Here is a 19260-nt window from a genome sequence, read left to right on the forward strand (position 1 = left end):
ACAGGAGGATGCACTGTCTCTTACTTGTGTGCGTGTCTTTTAAAGAACAATGCAACCCTTCAAGCAGCCCTTCAATAGACCTTCCCCTTGCAACTCATCGGCTGGAATAGATGGCATGCCCCTCTCTAGGCCAATTACTCCAAGGGGAACAGGAATTTTATGATTGATTTAGGCTAGTCAGGATTTACTCTGAGCTGAGACAGAGTCATCTTCCCTAAAAACTGGATAACTGGAAAAAAATCAAGTCTCTGTTAACAAGTAGGGTGAAGGATATTGGGTAGACATTAACAGTACCTGCCACACTCCCTTACCCCAACACACACACAAATACACACACACACACACTGCATGAGAACACATACGCGTGCGTGCTCCTCACCTCAACTGGATCATTACCACCTCCAAGCACATCACATTCATTCATTCAACAGATATTTTATTACTGAGCACATATGAGGGGGCAGCACTGTGCCAGGCACCAGGGATCCAGTGGGGAGCAGGTCCTTTCATCACTGAGGGCCTTGTCCAGGATCCTCTCATCCTCCCTCCCCGGTATTGTGTCTCTCTAGTCAACCCCTAAGCATCTAGGCCCAGCTCATAGGGCATCTCCTCTATGGAGCCTTTCCTAACCCTCATGTCCACACAATCTCTAGGAGAATTACGTATTTCTTAATCTTTGTTCCCAAAGCACTTCATGCACCAATTGTTACAACATCAATCACACTGCATTAGGGCCATGCCAGTGTGTCTCTTCAAACAGGAAATGAACACCTCTGAATCAGGGCATGTGTTTATTTTTATAACAGTTTTATCTTAGAATAGTATCTGTAGTGCTTAACAATGCTTAGAGACATAATAGATGCTGAATAAATAATGGCCTGGATGATCTGAATATATATAAAACTATATTATACTTGATTTACTATGCTCTGTAAGAACATGTGATAATTCTCCCAAACTTATTTCAGGGTGTCCCATTTGACTAGATAAGAGGCTGAATTTTGTTTGATTAGTTGCATTCTTAGGCTACATGTAAGAATTGTGAAACTATGACATACCACTAAATGATATAAAATGATGGAGACCCAATTGGGAAGAAGAAATTAATTAAGCAAGGGCTTTTAAGTCCTGAAATTACAAGCTTTTTTCAATTTTGTTTTAGTTATGTTATTACACTGCATGGGTCTGATTTTTTTCTTCCTTTTTTTTTTTTTTCCTTTGAGACGGAGTCTTGCTCCTTCACCCAGGCTGGAATGCAATGGCGCGATCTCGGCTCACTGCAAGCTCCGCCTCCCGGGTTCATGCCATTCTCCTGCCTCAGCCTCCCTGGTAGCTGGAACTACAGACGCCCACCACCATGCCCAGCTAATATTTTTTGTATTTTTTAGTAGAGACAGGGTTTCACCATGTTAGCCAGCATGGTCTCGATCTCCTGACCTCATGATCCACCCACCTCGGCCTCCCAGAGTGCCGGGATTACAGGCTTGAGCCACTGCGCCTGGCCTTTCCTTCCATTTAACTGCTGCGTTCCCTAGTCTATGCTAAAATGCCTCCACTTGCAATGTGGAATATTGCCTTTGTGAAAAATGCCTTTGACCTGTTCTGCTTCCTAGTGCCTTATTTGGGGTGTTAGCTTTGTGGGTTCATGTCTCTCTGTGAAGCAGCATCCGCTGTCCAGGGCTCTAGCACAGTCCAGGGCCATTCAAAACAGAGGTGAAAATGATGCACATAGAAGTGATTTGCCAACCATAAAGTGCTTTAGAAACATGAAAAAGTTGTTACTATTATTAGTTGGTGCTGTGAGAAACAGATGGTGGAGACCAGGATTGGCAAACTTTTTCTGTAAGAGCCAGGTAGTAAATATTTCAGACTTTGCAGGCTGTGTGGTCTTTGTTACAGCTACCCAACTCTGCTGCTGTAGTACAAAAGCTGCCATAGGCATTACAGTAGTCAAATGAGTATGGCTGTGTTCCAACATAACTTTATTTATGGATACTGAAATTTTTATTTCATAAAATGTTCCTGTGTCATAAAATACTTTTCCTCTTTCGATTTCTTTCTACTATTTAAAAGTGTAAAAATAATGCATAGCTCACAAACTATGGAAAAAGGGTGGTGGACCAGATTTGGACCATGGGCTGTAGTTTGCTGACCTCTGCTGTAACCCACAGGAGATTCATCTTACCAAGATGTTGGTAGCCAATGGAGCCTGATATAGAAACCACTTTATCTGATGCGGTTTAAATCTATGTCCCTACTTGAATCTCATGTTCAATAGTAATCCCCAGTGTTGGTGGTAGGGCATGGTGGGAGGTTATTGGATCATAGAGTGGAGTTCTCAGGAATGGTTCAGTACCATCCCCCTTGGTACTGTATAGTGAGTGGGTCCTCATGAGATCTGGTTGTTTAAAAGTATGTAGCACCTTCGCCCTCTCTCTTCTTTCTGCTCCAGCCATGTAAGAAGTGCATGTTTCCCCTTTGCCTTCTGCCATGATTGTCAGTTTCCTGAGGCCTCCCCAGAAGCAGAAGCTGCTGCTATACTTTCTGTACAGCCTGCAGACCCGTGAACCAATTAAACCTCTTTGCTTTATAAATTACCCAGTCTCAGGTATTTCTTTATAGGACTGTGAGAACGGACTCATACACAGCCCATTGAGGCTATCTGAACAGTAGCAGAGTAACTACCCAGGAAAAATGTCCAACTCATAACAGCAGCATTAGAAAGCCACCTTAGCTCTTGAAAATTTAACTTTTTTTCTTTGGGAATAATTTTGCTCCTCACATGCCTTGTTCTTTTGACCTAAGTTTATTTTCCACTGGAGATGTTGGCTCCTCTGCCTATGGGGAAAAGCCGGGTCAATGTGAGTTAGCCCTGTGAGCTAGGGAAAGGGGTGAAGGAGTCCTGGGTGGAAAATCTCAGGTATCTGAATAATCACATTCAATCACTCATCATCCATTGGCATAGCTCTTTAGGTCAAGCTTTGCCGTGCAGGAAGAAGCAGCATGAGGGGAAGACCCTCTTTGAACTTTAATTCCCAGCCCTGGAAGGGAAGGCTTGCAGAAGCAACCATCCAGATTCTGTCTGCAGATGTGGAGTTTATATCCTGGGGACTGGAGTGGGGATGGAGACAGACAGCAAACCATCATCAAAATGTAAAGGTTATTTTATGTTATATTAACAGGGAATAAATGTTTTATGTGTTGGGGCATAGGGAACAAAAAGTAGAGCAAGGTAGGCGTGTCGAGGGAGCTTGCGGGGCAGACTAAGTATTAAACAGTGTGGTCAGAGGAGGCTTCATTAAAGACATGAGAGATGAACTCAAGCTAGACTGATAGGGACTTGGGCAAAGAAAATGAGAAAGGTGCTGACCTCTGCAGAGCCAAGGGCAGGTCTGTATGATGACCTAAACTCCCCTATGCTCTGTCACAAAGAAAATGAACCTGGCGGGGCACTGAAGAAGAAGGACAGGGTTTTGTGTGTGTGTGGTTTTTCGTTGTTGTTGAGGTATTTTTGTTTTTGAGACGGAGTCTCGCTCTGTTGCCCAGGCTGGAGTGCAGGGACTCGATCTCAGCTCACTGCAACCTCCGCCTCTCAGGTTCAAGTGATTTTCCTGCCTCAGCCTCCTGAGTAGCTGGGACTACAGGCGCGTGCCACTATGCCTGGCAAATTTTTTTTTTTTTTTTTTTAGTAGAGACGGGGTTTCACTGTGTTACCCAGGATGGTCTCGATCTCCTGACCTTGTGATCCACCAGTCTTGGCCTCCCGAAGTACTGGGATTACAGGCGTGAGCCACCATGCCCAAACATTTTGTTTTTTTATTAATAAAGCCTTGATAGATAGATGTTTGCAGAGCCGTCTCTTTAGAAATCAAAACAAGACAGCAGGCAGGCTTGCCCTGTTTTACAGCAATCGTTCCTGGAAACCACATTGGAAAACACACAGTGAAAAGTCGATCTTATTCTTCCACCGCTTTGTCCAGCCTGTGTTTCCCCACTTTGTTCCTCAATGTCAGTACCAAGCTCTAGAATGCCAACTGGATTTGCTTGCGGGCTGTGGGAATTGCAGAAGCAGAGTCTCAAATTTAAATACTGATTGCTAGGATGCGCAGTAACAGAACAGAGGTGGCCCTTTGGCCTTCCTGAATGTGAGCAGGGAGAGTGACAGGGGAGGTGCAGGGAAGACAAACTCAGAGCATCCTGGGATTCACAAACATCCACCAGATCCAGTGGACAACAGCAGCTTTCAATACTGTGGGTATGGGAGCTGAGTGGTGGTCTCAAAGCTGATGTGACCTGACTTGTGGGGTCCAAAGGCCTAGATAATGGCCAAGTGCTGTGGGGTTAAACAACAAAATTAGAGACAGCCAGGAAAGCATGCTGGCTACACAGCACAACACCAGGGAAGGAGATCCCCCAAACAGAACACGAGGCTGCCTGCTTTTCTCAGCAACCCCACTGGGATGAGGGTGGAAACCCTTTTCAATCAGATATAATAAAACTTTGACTCAAAGGCTAGACGTAGTCTAGAAATTGTTCCAAGAGAAGTTCCATTAAGTGCTTAAAAGAATCAATGTGGAGTCCTTTGGTGCACATAAAATTAAAGAATCAGCAGGCCATTTTAAATTACATGTAAAGGCATTGTTGAAAAGTATGTTAGTTCCAAGAGCCTGTTCTCTGGTTGTTCTTCAGGAGCAAATGAGTAGTCAGGGAAGCCTTCCTGAAGGAGGCAACACCAAGGAGTGGGCATTAAGGACAAGCATCCTCTTACATCCTCCCCGTGTGAAGGAAATGCAGGCCCTGAGGTGTCAGATTTGCTTCAGTTCTCCAAGGGGAACATGGCTAGGAATAAGCTCAGGAGTCAATGGCAGGGAATAGTCTGGACCCACCAATGCCATCGGCCAAGCCAGAAGCCAATGCTGATTTGGGCCAATGTCATCTGCCATGGAGTGCGCTGAGATTATTTGACTTCAGACTGCCCTGATTTTGTGACCATAAAAATCAATTTAATGAATTGCAGCCATCTCCTTTTTAAGGTAATTATATTATCTGATAACTCAGGGCCTGTATTTCCTTCACATGGGGAGGATGTAAGAAGCCGCTTGTCCTTAATGCCCACCCCTTGGTGTTGCCTCCTTCAGGAAGGCTTCCCTGACTACTCATTCTAAACAGTGCCCCCTTCACACACAGTACACACACACACGCACACGCACACACATACACACCACTTATAATTAACTGAAATCTTATTTTCTCTCCTGCCACCCATCCCACTAGAATATCAGCTCCACGAGGTCAGGGCCTGGGTGCCTTGTTCATTAATCTATCGTCAGCGTCCTAAACAGTGTCTGCCTACTAACAGGTGCTCAATTAACACTTATGACATTGAATTAAAATTGCCTTGGCAGGGAGGTTCCAGCTGTTGCTCATCCCGAAGGCTGGTGTTCTGCCTCCTGTTCTGCCCTGAGAATCTGGCACCACTTTACCTCTCTTGCAAGGACTTCAGCACAGGCCATAATCCTTGTTCACACCTCTGGGCTTGACCTTCTTTGTTCAGTGTTGCCATCTCGTTTCCTTGTCTGCCAGCAGCTGCCGTGCTACCTGCCAACTTCAGTTCAGCTTCACTTAAGTTCATTTGCACCATTTCCCCGTTAACATTTTTTTCCAATCACTTTTCGTCACTTTTTGGTGTAGTTGTGTGAATTTTAACACATGTATACATCCATGTAACCACTCCCACAATCAGAAAACCTTCCAAAACTCCACCAGGCTATCCTTTTGTAGTACCCTCCCTCCCCTCTAACCCTTGACAACCACTGATCTACTCTTCATCACGACACTTTTGTCTCTGACGCTGTCGTAGCAATGGAATTGTACAGTGTGTAACCTTTTGAAGCTGACTTATTTTACTCAACATAATTCTCTTGAGATTCATTCGACTTGTGCTGTGTATCAATGGTTCATTCTTTTTTATTGCTGAGTAGTATTCCATTGCATGGATGTAGCAGATTTTTGTATAACTAATGTCCTTTGAAGGAAATTCAGGTTGTTTTCAGTTTGAGGTCATGATGAATGCAGCTGCTGTAAACATTCATGTATAGCTTTTGTGTGAATGTGTTTTCATTTCTCTAGGATAAATACCCAGGAGTGGCGTCATACTGCAGCATTTTGCACTCCCCCAAGCAATGTATGAAAGTTCCAGTAGTTTCACATCCTCCCCAGTACTTGGTATATATTATCAGTTTTGTCATTTTTCTAAAAATTTAGAGACTATGATAGGTTTGTAGTAGTATTTCACTGTGCTGCATTTCTTATGAAAAAAATTTAAAAATATATTCCATCATAGAAAACAACAGTGAATCCTGTTTGTGTGTGTGTATGTTTGTGTATATATATACATACATATATACATATATATGTATGAAGTACACACAATCATATGCAGAGATATGTACTAAATCATGTAAAATATATTGCATACTGTGAGGTTATGGTTTAAAAAATTGGAAGCCATTGAGTTGGCATTTCTGCTTTCTTCATAGTGACTAAGCAGAAACCCAAAAACCTTGAATAAGCTCAATTCACAAGCAAGGAGAAGAAACTGAGATTAGGGGCCAGGTGTGGTGGTTCATGCCTGTAATCCCAGCACTTTGGGAGGCAGAGGCGGGTGGATCAGGACTTCAAGACTAGCCTGACCAACATGGTGAAACCCCGTCTCTACTAAAAATACAAAAATTAGCTGGACATGGTGGTGTATGTCTGTAGTCCCAGCTACTTGGGAGGCTGAGACAGGAGAATCACTTGAACCTGGGAGGCAGAGGTTGCAGTGAGCTGAGATCGCACCACAGGACTCCAACCTGGGTGACAGAGCGAGACTCCGTCTCAAAAAAAAAAAAAAAAAAAAAAAAAACAGGTTAGACTTCAAGGGTACCAATTGAAAACTGAGTCATGGAGAAGGTGAAGAGATCATCAGTGCTGAGAAGCAGGCTTGACAAAACTCACTCCACTTTTTTCACCCGTGCTTCTGTATATACAATATGGTTCCATAACAAAATTGTTGGGACTTAGTCCCTGCTTTTCAATGAATATACCATTGAATAGTGGAGATATAATGTAAACACAGATATGGCTATGGGAAGCATTGAAAAATGAGTGTAGATGTCTTTTTCCTCATTTAAAAAAAAAAAAATTCTATGTAATGCATCTCTCTCCCAAGAGGATATATTTCATTTAAAAATAAAGAGGTCATGCCATGTGTTGGTGGGGAAGTGGGTACAGCTTCCCCTCATGCACAGCTGATGGGAGTGTGGACAGATTTGGCATTCTGGAGAAGATGCAATATTTAAATTACATACGTATTCACTTGTTGACCCAACACTTCTAATCATGGGTATGGCATACATTACAAAGTTTACATAGGAGGGCAAGGAAACACATACCAAGCTGGTCCTTGCTGCATCACTTAGGGACTCATAAAGTTGGAAGTTATCCAGGTATCTATTCCCAAGAAAGTGGATAGAGAAAATGTGGTGGATGAGTACCATGGAATACTAGGCAGCAGCTAGAAGCTATGGAATTACACAGGGATGGAGCTGAGAAAAGATTAAGCAACAGGATGAGATATGTACAACACTTACATAAAGTAAAATATATATATGCAAAACAACAATACAAATTTTGCTGGAACACGCAAACAAAAATTGCACATGAAGCATATTGTAATACTTATCCATTGAGAGAGAGAGAAACAAACATAAGGGAAGAGGAATAAATTTAAAAAAAAAAAAAAAAAAAAGAGCCTGGCTGATTTTTTCAGGCTTGCTCAATGACTCTTAGCTTTGACCCAAAGGGATCTCAGTGCTGTTAGGCTTCTGCTGTATAACATTGTCTCACCTAAAGGGGCCTCAAGTGATTCAAAACTAGTTCTGGTAGGTCCAGTCATTCTGTTTGCAAAGGCAAGCTTCCCACCAAAAAGCTTATTTCGTGCCTTGGTTCTTCCTCTCCTTCTGGCTGGTGCTCACCACCTCTGAGAGACGGAAGGGTTCTGATGAGCCACACACACCAACACCTAGTGGGATGTACCGCTATCAGACAAACAGGCCACGTACCAGGAAACTGGACCAGCCTAAGGGCGGCCCTGGCTCCAGCAAGGATCCTTGGTCCAGACAGGTTCTAGGACAGAAGTTTTAGGATTATAAGACAACGCATGACTGTTTGGTCGGTTTTTGGTTTTGCCTAAACAACAATTTCAAGGGGCTTTTCTCAGAAGACAGCAGTGTGGTAAGGATTCCCGCACAATGTCAGTTACTCCCTGACTGTAGTGTGGAATGTGCCTTAGACAAAGGAAGTCAATTGCTTGCGAAACTCCCAGGATCTCATGGCCTAAAAAATAGACGGACGACCCTGTAAATCCAAGCACAGGCACATTGGGAAGGACAAACTAGGGTACAAAGATAATGAGCTTTGAATTAGTTCATCTCCAGGGAAAATCTGGATGAGAATACTTCTAAATCTATAATTTTGGCCCATTACTTTATTGCATCCCTCAGAAGACTGTTGGGCAATCATGCATTAGAGAGTTTAGCACAGTGATGCGAAAATTGTAAGTGCTCAACATATTTTAGTTCCATTTCTTCCCTCCATACCTGACACACATTGAAAAGTGTGCATGAAGAGCACAGCATTTGTCCTCAAAGCCTGTATGTCGCTTAGCAGAGGAGCTACAAGCATGAACAGTTACCTACAGCGTGTCCGTACCAGTGTAAACTAGATTATTTTCCTCCACAATTCCAAGTTAAAAAAATTTGCTTTTGAATGTATTTGAATATATTTAATTTTTGTCTTCTTTCCTTTTCCCTTTCTGAGATTTATAACTAACAGACTGAAACGGGAGAGTAGAGAGCATGTGAGAGTCACTGAGCCAAAAACCGGAGAGTTAACAGTCAGTTAACTTCTGTTGCACTGGTGCAGAAAAATAGACTGGCTCTGAGGTTGAAGAAACAGCCTCTGTGAGTTTGCAACAACCACGCCTGTCTTACGTCCAAAGCTGCATTCATTTCCCACCCTGTACTCCGCTCTTATACTCTATTGGATTGATTGGGTAGAATCCAACTCTCCTCGACAGTTTTGCAAAAACTGGCCCCAGTTATAATTATTTAAAGGAATCTTTTTCCCACGAAAATATTTCCTTCACTTTTTCTGAACTGTTCTGACATTTCCAAGATCCTACTGTCATACATCTGGAAAACTAGTGAGTATTATCTTAAACCACTTCATAGCCATACCTTCTGGCTGCTAAAGTGAGGTTCCCAAGCCAAAGTATCAATGCCATTGTGTGCAATTTTTACTTCTTTTCCTGTTTTCACAGTAATAGGAGCTATAGTCTGGAAGACAAAGAGTCTTTGGTACCTACGGCAAGCCCTGTCATCTGTGAGTGTGGCGCAGGGAAGGCCTAGAGATTCATGACCTAGGCCCTGTGAAGTCAAGTCTTTTTACCAAGTAAAAAGATTGGCAATAAAATATTTCCACATGGTACATGACAGAATACTTGTACCCATCTTATTTTATTGGACATTAACTGCGCTCATTAAGGCACATGTACCTTTAAAAAAATTAAGGAAGAAAATACTCAGAGAAAGGACTGGTGTGCAGCTGAGGAAGAAAAATGTGTACTGCATTCTTTAGATGAAGCAGAAATCGATCAGCAACTTAAAGTTGCAATCTATTCAATCTTTCAACATTGCAAATTAATTCTCATTTGGCTTGATTGTTTGCATTGAAATGTAACTTCCATGTTGGTTCTTAGAAATTCAAAAATACAGAGATTAGAAATTTGCTTGATGAAAACCTACAGGAACAAAAAGCATGCAGCCTCAGCCTGAAATGTAGAATGAACAAATAAAATGTTTACAGTGCAATATTTTAATTGAATAATCCATAGCAACAGTTGAAATAAAGTGATGCATTAGACTATATTTGCTACAACATAAAATGAAACTTTGTAACAAGATTATGAAAGTGATTTTTATTATTTTGGTAATGGTGTCCCAGTATAAGTAATGAGATACAATTTTTGTTTTAATTTGGTATATCAAACAGTAAAAGCTATATATAAATGTTGTTTCCCCAGAATGTATTTTGGTTACAACTATGCATCATAGCTATTATGCACATACTAAAAGTATTCATGATAAAGTACAAAAATAAGAAAAGATTAAATAAGAAGGTATCCTTGAGTTATAAATGTCTACTAAAGTATACCTTTTAATCACACAGTTGTGTCGCAGCTAAAAACACACAAATTAACACATACTGCTATGCAACTATTTGATCTAACATAGATCTACTAGAAAAATATTAAGGCTGTAGTAACACTTCACAGGTAAAGGCTAAGTTCTGGGACATGAAAGCTTTTAGAAAAGTCACAAAACAAACCTGAGACATCTTTTTGTTTTGGAAAAAAGCAATTTTCTTACAGAGTCAAAGCTTTGACATACAAATGAAGCATTTAATAAACATTCTAATTTAACTATTGCAATAACCTGGAGTAAAACTTCTGACTTTAATGGTTGTCAGCAAATACATTCTCTCTCCTGTAGAAATACAATGAGGCTTTCTGATTAAAGCAGTAATCTTATTTCTCCAGCCTCCAAATTCAGTTATTTTTATTCGTTTTTTGTTTCCTTTCCTTTCTTTAACTAGGTTATAAACATACTAAATAAGCCAGGTAACCTCCAAGCACCTTACTTTCTTCTATACAAACACAGCTTTCGTTTTGCCGCAAGCATCTGATGACGACTGGGCCTACATACATAAAAACAGATTGCAGCACATCTGGACCTGGTTGACGTAATGAGGCATTCAGATTGGTTCATGATTAATTTTGCTGCTATACATTTCCCAGTCTAAAAAAATAGGCTACAGCAGCCCAAATTCACTGTCTAAGCCTTGCTGGGGCATAATACTTTGGAACGGCAAGTGCCAAAAAATTTAAGTGTATTGGGCAAGCCTGATTTCTGTAGTTGACTTTAATGCCTTTAAAAATAGTGGCATGATTTTTTATATTCAAGAAGTATCGCTTGAAATTTTAAAATAAAATTACATGAAATTTTATAATATTCCAAACCACAAAACAGATCTGCTATGTTGCAGACTTTTTTAATAGCCTATTTGAGATTTAACTCTGCTACGCCAAACATCTTTTTTCTAAATGTTCATGCTTTGAATGTTGTGCTCCAAATTAATTAATTAGGAATGAGTGGGAAAATGTTTAACTATCTTTCCTTCTTTTCAGTCTTTCTCTCTTTTCTCTTACCATCACCCACCCCCCAACACACATACACACAACTATCATAAACTCCCTTTTTTTAAATTTTGGTACAAAGATTCCAAAAAGCTAAACAAAATGTAATAATCACTTAGCACTTAGGACACTGTAGAACTTCCTTTGGAAGTTTAATTGCAATGAAATTTAAAACTTGAGACTTCAGTTCACTTTTCTAAATGTTAATGCATACATTTCATTTGAGCTTTATGCTTTCCCAGCTACCAAAGTAACTGCCATCTTAAAAAACACAACTGACCTCACCTCCACAGTCTTTTCCAAACAGCTTCCAAGACTATCTTCTGATTCTGACTTTCCACAAAGCAGACATTAATGCTAACTTTCAAAAAATCATCTAGAAGAGAAACTTGGTCAGTTGTAATGGGAGTTCTGTCCCCAACTCTTGTCACTTCGTAAAAAGAACATCCAGGTAATTCATGGCATTTTCCATCATTCATTGGGCAGACACAGCTTAGATTTCTCTGCCTTCCACAGGATAATGGTCAGATTTCCACTAACTTCAACTGGAAATCGATAATCAGAATGGTTTTAAAATTTAGTTAAAATTTAAGTATGCCATGAACTTGGAATTTTAACATATTAACTAGATTATTTTCAAAACGAGATTCTGTATTATAATAGAATTTCAATAAAGACTTTATAAAAATAAGAACACATCTTAGGGTCTGATTTTGAGATTTGCCAAAATTTGGGTGAAGAAGAGACCCTGCTTCATTTCCATGTCAAAAATAGGTGGTTGATTTAATCAAGCTCATTTTTAGCACACTTGGTTGCATTGGTTGTACTTTTCAATTTGCAATATTATGCAAGACATATATTATTCAACCTTTTCCTGAACAAGATAATACTAATATACTGCTTATGGGCAATTAAGTAGTATATTGCATACTATTTGGTGACTCTTTTTTTTAACCTATGAGACTTATGAAATCAGTACATTACAGTCACATAATTTAAAGCTTGGCTGGGCTGGTTATCTTTCTTTTTTTTCTTTGCTCATAATTGAAAATCTGTACTTTGGCAAGCAAGAGAGGTACGACGTCAGCTTGGAGTTTTACAATTTAACAATGTATACTTTAAAATTCATGATAAATCATGGAAGCCCCACTATACTCACTAATTCAACTATTGATTTCTTTTTGAGCAACTGACTTTATGATCCATCCTTAAAAGTAAGGAAGTATACCAGGAGGCAAAAGGATAAATCTGCCCATAAATACTAGAGTCTAAGCTATTTTCCTGAAAAGGTGAGAAGGAAATTTCTGGTCTTTATCTTTTCCCTTATCACCTTCAATCACACACCTTACACTGAAATTACTTGTGTCTGTCTCTTCAACAATATATTCTGAAACTTTGTTTAATATACTTTTTGTCTATTTCTGCATATGGGAGACCAATCTTGTATTCTCACCAAAAATGGCCTGGTTACCTACTTCTTCATTCAATAGTTTCGTGTAAGCGTTTGGGTGTATGTGTCTATATGTGCGTTTTAACTCCAAAGAATACTACCTTCAGAAATAACCAAGATGCAGTATATATATAATAATTCATTGGACCCTTTAAGTCTTCGACTCAAAAAAATCTCCCAGAATCTCCTGTATAGCCTACTACTCATGAAGAACCACTGGGTATGGAGCACACCTCACCTGACGAACAGTTGATTTATGCTCACCCTCAAGGCTAATTGAGAAGCAGCACAAAAGAGGAACTAGAAAAAAACTGAATTTTACTCCCCATCTCCGAAGATGTATTTCTAAAATTTGAGCTTGCCTCTTGCTTCTTATTGGCAAGTTTCCTCAGCTTGTAACTTTTGGACAGCACTATCAAGGAGCTCCATGGACTCTCTGAGAGTGACATTGACTTTAAATGACTTGGGTTTAATGGTCAGACCATAACTGAAATTCATTTTCGCAGGCTCATTTGCGTTGGCCCTGAAATTGCACTGGTGAGCCAGGATGGAGATGAAGAGAAAAAGCTGCATCTTAGACAGTTCTTCGCCGATGCACCGCCTTTTGCCCACTGAAAAAATCATCACTCTGCTGGTCAGGTCCTTGTTGATGAGGCCATCCTTGTCCAAGAATCGAGCTGGATCAAAGTTCTCTGGGTTAGGCCACTTCACTGGGTCATGATTCACAGACCACTGGTTGACAAAAATCACGGTGTCCTTGGGAATGTGGTAGCCCAAGACAGAGGTGTTGGCATTGGTGGCATGAGGAATGGTGACAGGCACAAAGCTGGAGAAGCGCATGGCTTCATAAAGGAAGGCCAGGACATAAGGCAGGTTGGGCTGGTCATCCATACAAGGTAGACGGTCCCTCCCCACGACCTGATCCAATTCTGCCTGCACTCGAGCCTGCACATCAGGATACCTGTTTGGTGTTTAATGTGGAGGGAGAAAAGCAAGTGACCAAAATTCTTATTTCATCTAGAAAGCACATTATAAATTAATTTTAATTCCACGTTTCCTTAAATAGGCTATCTAGCTCAGTGACTAAATTAATATTTCTGGGAAAAAAAAATCTAAAACAGCTTCCTAATTTCTCACTAAATTACAAGATGGACTTTAGGAATTATATTTCCTGTAATAGGCCTTGCATGATTAACACTCTCTTTCCCATTATAAGTCAAAAAACTCTAAGTTTTCCCAGCCTCAAAAAGCACAGTAGTAGATAAGGCCAACTTTTCCATTAGGTACTGCAGGGACAGTGCCTAGGGCCCACAACACTTTTTAGGGGCCCATGAAAATAGTTTTGCCTTTTACAATCTTCAGACCTAAAAAAACTCACTTTTAGGTAGAAGAAAATATTTTCATACCTCATTTAATGTATTCATCTTTATATCAGGGTAGTCATAAAATTTAAATTTTTAATTTTTTTATGGTGTAAGGAATCTACAAAGGCAAAAGCACCCAGGGCCCACAAAAGTTAAAATGTGAAAGTAAATTTTTTTTCTCCGTCATTTCCCTGGACAATTCCAACAGACATGCTGTTCTCATTTTATACAAAGATAATTGGTGTCCTGATGGATAAAGCTACATACTGTATTTTTTAAATTTAAAAGCCAATTCCTAATGTTCATAAGATTATGGCACAAACTGTAATACTTACTGTTGATGATACAAACTGATACAATCTTTTTAAAAAACAAAATCTTAGTACAAGGCAAGAGACATGAGGATAACCTCTTCCCACCTCATTTTAAACCCAGCAATCCATGCCCAAAAATGTATTTTCAGAAAATAATTTAAGAGGTACACAAATATAGGTCCACAACAGGACCTAAAATTCTAAAAATTAGCCAGACATGGTGGTACACACCTGTAGCCCCAGCTACCTGCCAGACAGCGGCGGGAGAACTGCTTGAGCCTAGGAGTTTGGGACCAGCCTGGGCAACATAGTGAGACCCTGTCTCTAAGGTAAGTAAATACATAAAATTAAAATAAAAATTTTAAAAATGCAATCAAGGCCAATGATCAATGTAAAAGTTCAATAAATGATTATATATAAATATACATTATCATGGCAAAATACCATGTAGTCATCAAAAATTACCAAAATAAATATTAAAAGATTAGAAATGTCCACTACCTTAAGTCAAAGTGTTAGAAGTCAAAAAACATGTAACTGATTGTTTGCAACTCCGAAAAAAAATGTATACACATATGTGATGAAATGGAGAGTTATTTTTAAAATCGCTTCTTCAACGTTATATTGCAGGAGTCTGCCGACTTTTTTCATAGAAACATGTATGATGGGGAGAGCCAGATAGTATCTATTTTGGACTTTGTGAACCAAACCCTCTTTGTTGCACTACTCCGCTCTGCCTTGTGTTGTAGAGTGAACGCAGCCATAAACAATGTATAAGTGAACGGGCATGACTGCTTCAATAAAACGTATATACAAAAAGAGATCGTGTAATTTGCCAAGCCCTGTCATACTGTCTTTTCACTAAAAAGGAAAAAGAATTATCAGCATATTGAATTGAAAGTGACCCCCAAATCGTTTTATTTCTTTTTGCCGCCTAATTGGAGTACTCGGGGAACTACTGTGGTTCTAATGAAAAAGGCCGTTTCAAAAGTTAAAATGCCTATCTGGGGATGCACAAAAACCTGTGGATCCTATTCTGGGATTTCCTTTTCCCTGATCTCTGGCTGACTTTTCTTTATTCTATTTCTGCCTCTCCCTCACCCACCATGGGTGCTTCTATGGTTTTAATACTAAAAAGCCATTTTAAGTATAAACTTTTAATTTGTGAAGGTAGCTGTACAGTATCTAAGGAAATACAGACTGCAGTGGATTTTAATAAGAAAACAGCATTCTCTGCCTTCCAAACACCTTACTGTGGCGCCTGCAGATTCAGCATCTCCAACTGCTCACTTGTGCGCCAAGAAATGACACAACCAGGATTTCTGGTCTCTTCGGCAATCAAGATTTGCCTTGCGAAACATTTGCCCCTACGGGTACTGTTTCCAGAGTAAATACTACAGGCCGCCTAGTTAAATATGGATTTCAGATTAACAGGGGCTAATCTTTTAGTGTAAGTATTCCCGTGTAAAACTTACTTTTCTTTTGCCAAATCTGGCAACCCGACACCAGGAACCTATTGAATCCGTGCGTGTCGGAGCTTAGTAGAGACCAACGTGGGCATCAGGGGGTCCGCTAACCAAGTCGAGCGCAGGGGCCAGAAAGGTCTGCAGGCGCCTCCTGGATATCCCATCTGCCTTTCTGGATGCTACTCTGCACTTGTAAAAGTGATTGTCTTCTACCCCGGCATTTCTCAAACTCCTAGCGCGCAGGTTTTATAAACCTAGCACTGCCCGCTAGTTGTGGCCACCTTCTGAAAGCTTCTGTGCGGGTTACAGAAGCCCGTACAGAAGCCCGGGCTCCATGGGCTTCCTTGGCCTGGAACAAAGCCCTGACGGACGGCCCGCTTTTAGCGCCAGGGCTGGGCGGCCTCGGATCCACGCCGAGAACGAGCCGAGGAGAGGCTGCTGTGTTTAACATATTTATGGCGTTACTCTTTCTTTCGGAACTATTCCAGTTCTGCTTGTACTGCGCCAGGGAGAGAGATATCAGGGCTCATCTCCAGGCACTTAAAAACTCTTGTTTATCCGGGGAGTGGAGGGGTCTTGCAAATGTGTTCTCACTCGCAAGCAGGGGAGGGAAGGATAGAGACAGGACAGGAGCTGCGGAGGGGTCGGGGCACCGCTGGGTGGGGCGCGTGCGCGTGTCTCAGCCCTCACTGTGTGTCCCTTGGTCGTCTCTTTCCCGACGCGATCTTGGTTTTTGAGGGGTGGGGACCTGGAGCGAAACACCCGGGGCGCTGCTTGCAAACTCAGCATATTCTGTCTCTACTCCGCCTTTTTCAGAGGAGAAAAGACCTGGCCCACACCTCCCAGAGGCTTTACCTGATGAAGAGGAGGAGCAGCCACTGCAGCGCGGTGGACAGGGTGTCCTGACTGGCGCCGAAGATGTCAGTGACAGTGGCCGGCACGTTCTCCAAATCCAGTCGCGCGCCACCATCGTCCGAGTCCCTGGCCGCCTTCTTTTCCGCAGAGAGGATAAAGGCGTCCATCATGTCGCGGGGGGCGGCCCCGGGCCGAAGGCTTTCACAGTGCCTCAAGAACTTGTCCAGGACGAAGTTGCTGAAGTTGCGGTTGAGCTGCTCGAATTCGCGGAAGGCGGTGCGCATCGGGTTGGGGAAGTACTGCAGCCAGGGCATCACATCCACCAGGCTGCCCGCGCCCACCGTGCGCCCAAACTCCTCGTTGTGGCTGAGCAGCTCACGGAACTCGGGGTCGTCGTGGCTGTAGCGGCAGCCGAAACACACAGCACTCATGACATTGGCCACGGCCACGACGGTCAGTGGCCTCGGGTCGAGGAAGGCGCCGTCCCCGCTGCCGCGCACCAGCAAGGCCACCAGCTCGCGCGCCTCGCTCAGCACGTGGCCCTCGAGGACTTGGCGGCTGCGCAGCTGGCGCGTGGAGAAGTTGCGCATCGTGCTGTGGGCTGCGCGCCGCTGCACCTTCCAGTGCTCCGAGTAGTGGCCAAAAGCCATGCTGCGGCCGCCGGAAATCACACGGAAGGAGGCAAAGGACGGCCGGTCGGCGAAGGCCGAGCCCTGCTGCACCAGGGCCTGGTGGATGGCGCGCTCGCCATTCAGCACCACTATGGGGCAGCTGCCCAGGCGGATCTGGAAGACGTCGCCGTAGCGCCGCGCCAGGCGCGCGAACGAGAGGTGAGGCGCCTGGCCCACCGCCGCCGCGTTTCCGATCAGTGGCCAAGCAAACGGGCCCGGGGGCGTGGACCCGAGCTGCCGCCTCCGCTGCCTCAGCAGCCACTGGCCCACATGCACAGCGGCCAGCACCGACAGGAGTAGCAGGAGCGTGGTCTGCTGGGTGGACAGCGGGTTTAGAGGCCAAGGGTCCTTCGGGCTGAGGCTGGTGCCCATGCTGGGGACAGAAAGGAGAAGGCGTGACACTCAGGGGTGCAGAGACAGGAGCGGGCGCCCCACGTCCCTACCCCCGCCTCGGGGGACTGAGTGCCGTTGGGTGGAGAGGTCGGAGCTGACTCTCTGGAGAAATTGCCAAAAACACCCCTTCCCATCCCCAACCCAGTCTCCCTTGGAGAAGAGAAGGGGCGTGTTTCCATCTCGCTGTAACCCAGCGCCAACCTCTTCCCCTCCCCGCAAGGTGTGTAACGGTTCCTGCAATTTGGGGACAACGCTGCGGGCATCGAGGCGGTGGCGCTTGATTTCCTTTAAAGTGCCTACCACGCCATTCCCTACCTGCAAGAATCCACCTGAAGAGGTCGCGGGGCAGCGGCTCCGCAGACGGACTGACCTGCGGGGAGGTGCGGTTTCCAGTGGCGCGGGACAACCGGCTTCGAGAAGGAACTGGGACGTTTGCCTAGGGTAAGACGTCAACAGGAACCCGCAGGCCCGCCCTGGACACCTGCTGCCCCTATTGGGAGCATTAACTCCCACTCGAGTCTCTTGGCGTCGTCAGTGCCAGGAGCGCTTGAATTGGGATGGAGACGGAGAAAGGTGCCTCGCTCGCCGAGCCCCGCTGCACCTGGGGACCTGTTAAAGTCGAGGTTTCCTCACAGCGCTGGGATTGAGACTGGGGGTCGGTGAGTGGCGTCAATTCCCACGCCCTTGCGGCTCTCACAGCTGGCGTCGCAGAAGCGCTCGCTCCCACCTCAGAGTCAAAGCGCGCCATCCCGCTCCTCCGGGTTTTAAGGAGGGCAGCGCGACCTGGCGGGGCGGGGCCTGCGGGGGGCGGGGCGCGCCGTACACCACGCCGCTTTGACCCCGACTCCCGTCGGGGCGCACCGGCTGGCCTCGGAGCTCTACCAGCAGGCTTTCCTGGGAGCGGAGGTGCCCATGTTTCCATTGTGCGGTAACCGCTCTTCATCACAGCCACCTCCAATCGAGGCTCCACAGTGTCCCCAGAACCGCGCTCGGGACCACCTGCCCCTGCCGGTGCTCTAGACGTGGGAGCGCGCCCCGTCCCCAGCGCACGACCTCCCTTCCCTCTCCCGGTCTTGAGCTTGCTTCCCGGAAAGCCAGTGTAGTGGCAGCGGTTTGCCTCACAGCGCCCTGCCTCAGAGCGCTCCTGGTTTGTTGTTGTTTAAATTTTATCTTAGGTTCTCGCAAACGAATTGCCACCTCAGTGGAGGCTCTTTGGCGTGCAAAGTTTTTTCCAGTTTTTGCGGCGAGATCGGTAAAAGTAGCCGCTCCCTCGCCCCGGGGCCCCAACAGTGCTTAGGAACACAAAGGCTCCTGGGGCGCAGCTGACGCTGAGATTTCCCGCATAGAGGCCACTCCAGGTGGCGCCGCCCGCTGGAGGGCTCGGGGCCGCCCAAGCTGCGACGGAAGCCGTTGGCGCAGGGCGGGGAGCCAAGCTGGGGTGACGGGGG

At 44.0% G+C, this 19260-nt stretch overlaps 2 protein-coding genes across 3 annotated transcripts in view; one reads left to right on the forward strand and one right to left on the reverse strand.

Moving 5' to 3' along the window:
* RMDN2 (regulator of microtubule dynamics 2) overlaps positions 1-9531 on the forward strand; it is a 129192-nt gene extending 119661 nt beyond the window's left edge. The window contains exon 11 of the mRNA XM_023216323.3: positions 9371-9531. Within this exon, the coding sequence (XP_023072091.2) occupies positions 9371-9379 (9 nt within the window). The 3' untranslated portion in view covers positions 9380-9531. The remainder of the gene's footprint in view (positions 1-9370) is intronic.
* A 475-nt stretch (positions 9532-10006) lies between these two features.
* LOC111545371 (cytochrome P450 1B1) lies at positions 10007-18578 on the reverse strand. Of its 2 annotated transcripts, none has more exons than XM_023216321.2 (3): positions 18183-18578; positions 16749-17792; positions 10007-13710 (listed from the first exon to the last, which is right to left on the reverse strand). In XM_023216321.2, exons 2-3 carry the CDS (start codon positions 17789-17791, stop codon positions 13122-13124), a joined length of 1632 nt encoding a protein of 543 aa, XP_023072089.1. In that variant the 5' UTR covers position 17792; positions 18183-18578; the 3' UTR covers positions 10007-13121. The 2 variants fall into 2 exon arrangements, with proteins under 2 accessions (XP_023072089.1, XP_023072090.1); XM_023216322.2 differs by having other exon boundaries at positions 18128-18257.
* Between the last annotated feature and the right edge of the window lie 682 nt (positions 18579-19260).

The sequence above is a fragment of the Piliocolobus tephrosceles genome, chromosome 15 (genome assembly GCF_002776525.5).
Source record: "Piliocolobus tephrosceles isolate RC106 chromosome 15, ASM277652v3, whole genome shotgun sequence".
NCBI lineage: Eukaryota > Metazoa > Chordata > Mammalia > Primates > Cercopithecidae > Piliocolobus > Piliocolobus tephrosceles.

Coding starts and splice junctions, on each gene's coding strand:
- LOC111545371 (XM_023216321.2), bottom strand. CDS start 17,791: ATGGGCACCAGCCTCAGCCCGAAGGACCCTTGGCCTCTAAACCCGCTG. Junction 13,711..16,748: donor CTGCTCCTCCTCTTCATCAG/GTAAAGCCTCTG, acceptor AACACCAAACAG/GTATCCTGATGTGCAGGCTC.